This window comes from Pelecanus crispus, chromosome 1, assembly GCF_030463565.1.
Source record: "Pelecanus crispus isolate bPelCri1 chromosome 1, bPelCri1.pri, whole genome shotgun sequence".
In the NCBI taxonomy this organism is placed as follows: Eukaryota; Metazoa; Chordata; class Aves; order Pelecaniformes; family Pelecanidae; genus Pelecanus; species Pelecanus crispus.
In genome coordinates this window covers 156,613,731-156,620,715 of record NC_134643.1, presented here as the reverse complement: position 1 = coordinate 156,620,715, position 6,985 = coordinate 156,613,731, and the positions used below count along the sequence as shown (strand labels likewise).

At 42.1% G+C, this 6,985-nt stretch overlaps 1 protein-coding gene across 2 annotated transcripts in view; it reads right to left on the bottom strand.

Annotated features, from left to right (window-relative positions):
- Positions 1-2,334: 2,334 nt before the first annotated feature.
- NCK2 (NCK adaptor protein 2) overlaps positions 2,335-6,985 on the bottom strand; it is a 54,850-nt gene continuing 50,199 nt past the window's right edge. For both annotated transcript variants that reach the window (XM_009490242.2, XM_075716524.1), the window contains exon 4: positions 2,335-3,798. In XM_009490242.2, coding sequence (XP_009488517.1) covers positions 3,604-3,798 — 195 coding nt within the window. In that variant the 3' untranslated portion in view covers positions 2,335-3,603. The remainder of the gene's footprint in view (positions 3,799-6,985) is intronic.

The window sequence follows — 6,985 nt, the reverse complement described above, 5'->3', positions numbered from 1 at the left end:
ATGTAGGCACTTGTGCAAAGAGCAGCAGCTCCCAGTTGGCACGGGGTTATACACCACTCTGGAGTGGCTGGCGTAACACTAGTCTCCCCACCCCTTGGAAAATGTCTCACATGCTCGTACTTTTATAAGACTGAACAGCATAAAAGCTGGGACCAAGGACTACATTGCAGATATTTATGCAGAACAGCTACCACAGCATCCTTTAAATAAAACCTCCTCAGAAGAGGAGTGCTACAGAACAGATGAGCTATGATGTGTAAGTCCAGAACTGACAGGATTTTGACCGTCTTTTTGTGCCTACTCAAGGTAGGGCTATTTGGTGATACCACAAATGGCTGAGATAACTGGAAGAGGGAGCTCACCACTTTTAGCTCCGGGAGCTTGTTGAAAACATGAATCTCAAATTCCTGCCACTGTGTGGGAAGTACAGCAACTGCTATGGATTCAGACTCATTCACATTCCTGTGTAAACACCAGCAAGGCAAGAAAACATTAACAGCTCTACAGGAATAACACTTAAAAGTACAACTTATGCACCTATACGAACCAGGTATGATGGGAAAAGCCAGACTGAATACCATAAAGAAAAATCACCACTTCTACTGCATCAGAAATTATTTGAGCCTTTAATGAGAACTGCAGGTGAAGAAACTCAGGTCACCACAATTCCTCTCATCTCAAAAAATCCCACACCCCTCCAATCCCAAGCTTTGACAAAGAGGCTTTAAGTAGTCAAAAAATAAGGGTGAGGTTTTGTCAAACAATAGAAAGGTACGTATAAAATAGGAAACTAAAAATAAAATCCGTGTCTATTGCCCCTTTATTAAGCAGTTAGTAATGAAGATTGTTAATACTTAGGCCAAATCCAGCAAATGAGGTCAAAAAGGCAGCAAAATGTGCAGAAACTTATCTCAATTAGTAAAGACGGGAACAATTGAAGAACTATTAATGAGCCTGTTGAATGGAGAGCATGTTGATTAAATACAGCATGGGCAAAACCAAGATGAGGCTTGTTTTGAGAAAAAATAACTTGAACTAGTCATTCACACTGCTGGGTCGTAAATTAACTAACCACTTCCAAACCAAAATACTTTAACAATTCATACCTCAGTACACAGAAGCTCTTTATAGAGGATGAGGTAACACACACACACAAAAAAAAAAAAAAAAAAAAAAAAAAAAAAAGAGGATAAATCTATTAAAATATAAAGCATATGGTAAAAACTTCACTTATACATCTATTTGATTTAGTTCTAAGCTACTAAGACTAGACAGGGGTTAGGAACTAACAGAGCTTGAAAAAGGGACTAGGAAAAAAAAAGTTAAAAAAAATGATCGCAAGAGGCATAGAAAGGCTCCTGGAACAGGAAACACAGGGAACATTTCAGAAAAATGAGCAAGGGGCATGAAAGAGTAATTGCAGTAATCAGTTTACTGAAAAGGAAAACCATTCCCATATATAATTTTTCCAAATACTACAAAGAGTCAATGAGACTGAAAAGCAGTTCACTCAAACCTGAAAATGCTCATACAACATATAGTTGACTTTCTTAACATCATTGCCATACTCGGTACATGGTTAGATTCACCTAAAGAAAGAACTAGGTATTAGAAGGCAAAAACCTAAGTTCTCTGCAGAATTCAGTTATGAAGTTTAAGCAGCAGCCCACTGTGGAGTCCTTCTGTAGGTAGATTGTAAGCAACTGGTACTTCTCACCAACTTCCTAAGGAAAGCTTCTATATTCTTAGAAGATAGTCACAGGTAGGTGCTCTTCAGGATAATGCATGACCATTCTGGATTGCTCCGAATCGCTGCTTTCCTTCATGAAGCTGGACCAAGCAGAAGTGTCACTGCCCAATTTTTAGTTAATGCACGTACAGAAAAATACAGTTAATTCAAATACAGTTGTCAATTCAGATAACCTTACAGAAATAAGATTTCAGGAGTGGTGGGAAAATAGTACGTGTGTAGAACTTCAAAAATTACACCTGCCCCTCAGGCCTGAGCGAGACTGCAATTCATTCGCAGATGTACCAGTGCAGTCTCCTGGCAGTGGTATGATTTACACCAAAGCAAGTCAGACAGTGCTGGTGTCTGCTTAACCTATACTGGAGTTACACACAGAGGTAGTTGCACTACCACTGGCTGAAATGTAAGGAACATGTTTTAATAGCCAAAAGGTACCGGGAAACAGCTCCATCTTGCAGCTTTCATTAAAGCTATGAATGGACTTACTTATCACAGAAACAAGTAACACGGAGCTCAATAGACACTGCCTCATATCAAACTGTCCTCTGCAGTCACTGAAGTTTTCTTTTTAGGCCACACAAATTCCAAGATAAACAAATTCATTATTCACTCTGTTTCACCTTGCTAAAGCAACACCAGGACTACCACCCAAGGATAAATCCAGTACTCCATCATGACATAATACCTTTTTTATTACAATATCCAAAAAACTGAGTATGCAAGATTTTGAGATCTCACGATCCCTTCTTCAATCTCAGGAATGTGCCAGCTAAAGACTGTATATTTAAACCATAAAGGAGTTTAAATGTAAAGAAAAGAGAAAAATGCATTTTCTTCATAAACATTCTGTGTGTCAATTCCTACCAACCACGCCATCCTCTGCAAAACCCAAAGATTTTCTTCTGTAAAGCAAATATATATATAGTGTTGGTAGCCCGCCCCACCCCATCCCAAGATCAGTTTTTATTAATCTTCTGTATTAGTGTCAACAATCAGCTACAGATACATTTTACTTTGAGAATTAAATACATAATCGTTTAATTCAAACAAGCAGAAGGGCAAGAGGAAAAAGCATTATGTGGATGGCACATTTGGTTGTAGATTACCAAAACATTCAGCCTTTACAATTCAACGATTCTTTCTCTAGTAATCAACTTTCAAATAAAATTTCTCTTTGTTGCAATTACAGACCAAAATACACTAAATAGTTTTCTTTTACTACAATCTTACCATAGTAGTTTAAGAAGTACTATTACAAAATGCTTTTAATTAGTGTACTCTTTACAAAGAGTCAGAGAGGCAATGTAATAGCAGAGTACAGTGTAAAGAGTGCTTCTAGGAACTAGGAGGTTTTGTAATATACTACTCGGTAAGCGATATAGCTACAGAACTCACAGCCACAACTGTTATGTCTACTCTCTCCCACTTAAGTAGCTGCAGCTTCAGTGCATTCAAACTGTGCCCGATGTCTCTGAACGGCGAGTTCTGCCTGCGTGAGCAATCTGAACAGATTAACACTGGTTTGAATTGAAAACGCCCCTCCTTGATCTGAGCTAACTATGTAAACGTACACAGGAGAGGGGAGTTTTGAACTCAGCCGGGAAGGTGAGTGCTCGCCACGGCCACCCAAGGGAAACTCTCAACCTGAAGAGAGGTGGTCGGAGATTAACAGAACTGGAACACAAAAAGAGGCAAACAAAAAAAAGGACAAACAGCAACCGACAGGGCAAACACTTTAGAAAGAACCTATTCCTTAAGTCTGCTTCAGATATTGCTCTGCTCTATAAAAGTGAATTTAGGACCTAAGGCTTGGAAGTTATAAGAGGCCCAGGTGGCCAAGTCCATCTTCAACGTCACTGAAGTGCTTTCACAAGATATAGCTTTTCCCCGTGTTCACTGGTGAAGATGGGAGCCTTTTTGTAGTGTTCCACCAACTCATCCATAGTATTAAAGCGACGCTGCCCAATACAATAGACATTGTCCACGAGCTGCACCTTGAAATGTTTGTTCTTCCCCGATGCCTTTAGAGATACCGAGAAGTCACTGGGCTGTTGAGAAGAATTCAAAAAGAAAGAAAAAAAATTACATAAAAGCGAACAAAATGAAGGCGTAATTTTGTGGTTTCAGGAACAAACCATGTCATATAGTTGATGGTAATTTATGCTAGTCTTTGTTCCACAGCTCAGTGCTTTAGCTACTTAAGAAACCCAATAGTCTATTATTCAATAAATAATTGCCATCATTATTAACGTGCAGAGTTAAGTCAGTTAAGTGAAAGCTCCCCAGATGCACAGTCTGAAGTTGCCAATTACATGACTAAATTGCAAATATTATCTTAGTTACTCAATCCAGAAGCACGAGAATGTCAAGGAGAAGGGAAAAACTTCCATCACGTATGGTTTCCTTGCTAGAGAGTCCTGGAGAAAGCAATTATTGCAGTATAGCTTGGGTGAGATGAAGAAAATTCCCCGTATCGCTTTTTTTAGAGCTGTGACCACTAGAGGGCCGTTCTTGCTTTGCATTGCAAAAGACAAGAACACATTCATCTTTTATCTTCATTACCACATGTATGGGGAATAATTTCTCCTATTGAGTACATCTTTTTTGTAAAAAAAGATAAAGCTATAGAATAAAAACACAGTACAAATCTCACCATCAAATCACCACCCACAAAAGACAAAAATTAATAATTGAGTTATTCAGGACAGAACAATTTCACATGATAAATGTCTTCGTCTTGGCAATTGGTTGCTTTAACGAAGAGAGCACTGTCATCCAAACAGCCAGGATGAGACCATTCTGCTTTCTGCACCACATGCCGCTGTAGGAGGGTAGAAAGGACACACTGTCCCTCACTTCCAGCTGAACTCCATCTCTAGCCATCGACCGCTGCTGGCTGGCCGTAGAGATGGGAGTACAGGAGGTGGATGTCGCCAGCCAGCAGGAAAACAGAATAATAAAAAATAAAAGGCACACACCAGAGTTTGTAGCAAGCACTTAATGGAGAAAAGTAACACCTGATGTGACTCTGCAGGTACTGCTGCAGGGTCTCTGCCCGCTGCGGGCACGGCTTCAGGCAGAAACCATCAAAAGCACGGGCCAGACTTCAGACGCAGCCTTCCTGCAGTCCCTCTGTCCTCCCCCTCTGCCACGCTGCTGCTTCGGTCAGGCCAGTGCTAAATCTGAACTCATCCGGGCTAAACAAAACCCACAAGGGACGATCTGGTTCACAGCATTACCTTACAAACAACCCCAAGCGCAGCTGCGGCACAGGGGGGAGCGGGAGCCCTTGGACATTGCTGCTGTCACCAGACTTCGGTTCATGAAACCACAGCCTCCGGAGTCCTCTACGCTGCGTTGGGGGGGTCAGGTAGACGCTGAGTATGTACCCAAATAAGCTGAAGGACAGCATTTTCTCAAGCATGCTGTCTTTTCTCCTGCAATAATGTGGGTCTCTGCTCCACACATCCCCCACGTTCTGCCTATCCCAAAATCTCATCCCTTGCATCTCTTCCCCTTACCTGTTGTAGTACTGATGCCTTCTCTGCCTTCCCCTCCAACTCCATCTGCCCTGCCCAGGGCAAACAAAGCTCTTGCCATGCCCGTTGATCTGGCTCTGGCCCAACTCCCCAGGCTCACACCTCGGCTTTGGGCAGCACCTCTTCCCCTCTTGCGCTGCTCAAGCCAGCAGCTAGCTCCCCACACCTCCGGACTAACCCTCTTCTACCTCAAGCCACTACCATTCCAGATCCACAAGCATCACTTCTTTAAAAATTATTTCATGTAACACCCATAGGAGAATTACTTCGTCCATCTATAATGTGTCACCAGGCCTTGGCTGGGTCAGTGCAGGCTCCATCAGGAAGGCTGCCTCAGGCATCGAGCAGCTCCAAAGCCACCAGCTTAAAATACATGCAACACCCCCCGTGACTGCCAGGAGGAGAGGACTGGGGAGGGTGGCGGAAAGGATGGAAAGAAATGTGCATAAAAAAAGAGAGTATCTTTGGGGTTTCCAATGCTCCACCCAAGATATGTTTCATGCCCTGTCATCCATCCGTAGCTCCAAGTTTGAAACCTGCTATTTTAAGCCAGCTAGCTCTGATATTAAACCCCTGCCTCAGGAGCATCACAAACAAGGCTGCACAGAGCTCACACCAAGACTGACCTATTTTCAACACCTACCCTACTGGGTTAAGGCTAACCCAGTTGTACCAACACTCTGCTGTGGTTAAGACCCCGAATGCAGTATAGACAAACCCTCCGGCAGCCATAACCACGCAAGCCTACGACCTGTTTCAGCGGACATCTCCGTAGCCTTAAGCAGCAGCCATTAAATGGCAACAAAGCACAGGCCTGCACAAATGAAGCTCTGCAGAAGCTCTGGGACCCTGGGCTCACGGAGGAGAAATTTAGGGCACGGGCTCTGGGCAGCGTGCGGATGGATGTGCTCTGAACACAGGCTAGCAGGCAGGTCCATAGGGTCTCTTCAAGGACAGCACTGAGGGGAGCACTTACGGACTACGCTTAGGATTCAAAAAACACGATCGAGTCTTGCTGACTAATTTCTGCTGCTTCCATGAGCAATGCCTATGCCAAATGAAAACCAGTAACCAAAAGGCCCTCATTTAAAATAGAAGAACTTAGAAACGGGAAGTTCATAATCTGAACCAAACACATTTTTTTGTTTTAGAAACAGGAAAAGATATTATGACAAAGGTTTAAAAATAAGTGAAATAATCACTTTGCACTCAACAAAGTTTTAATGTTTTCTGACAAAGCACAGTTGTTTTCAGCATGTCAAAATTATGAGTTTTCAAAGCTCCTTGTATCTGCTAAGAATCATTACCTTTGGACGAGAAAGGATGTGCTAATGACACACAGAGAGGTGCTGGAATAGGTCTTAGACCTCTGATCTGCTGTCCTATGTCCCAGGCACTGGCCAGACTTAGATCTTTGTGAGGTGATCTACACAATACATTAAATACTTTTCCTGCCATTTTAATTATAACTTTAATGAGTGAACATTCTCCTGAACTATTGTCCATTCTTCCCAGCCTCAGTGCTGCTAATTAGATTGATGCATAAATAGAAGACATTATTATCGCTTATTTGCTCCAGAATATGTTACAAAGTTTATTCTTTTCGTGATCTGATTTAATTAAAAAAAAATAGCGGAAAGGCTGATCTAACTCTTTTGAGAGCCATCATCCGGTGCAAAGAGACAGAAGAGCTTGA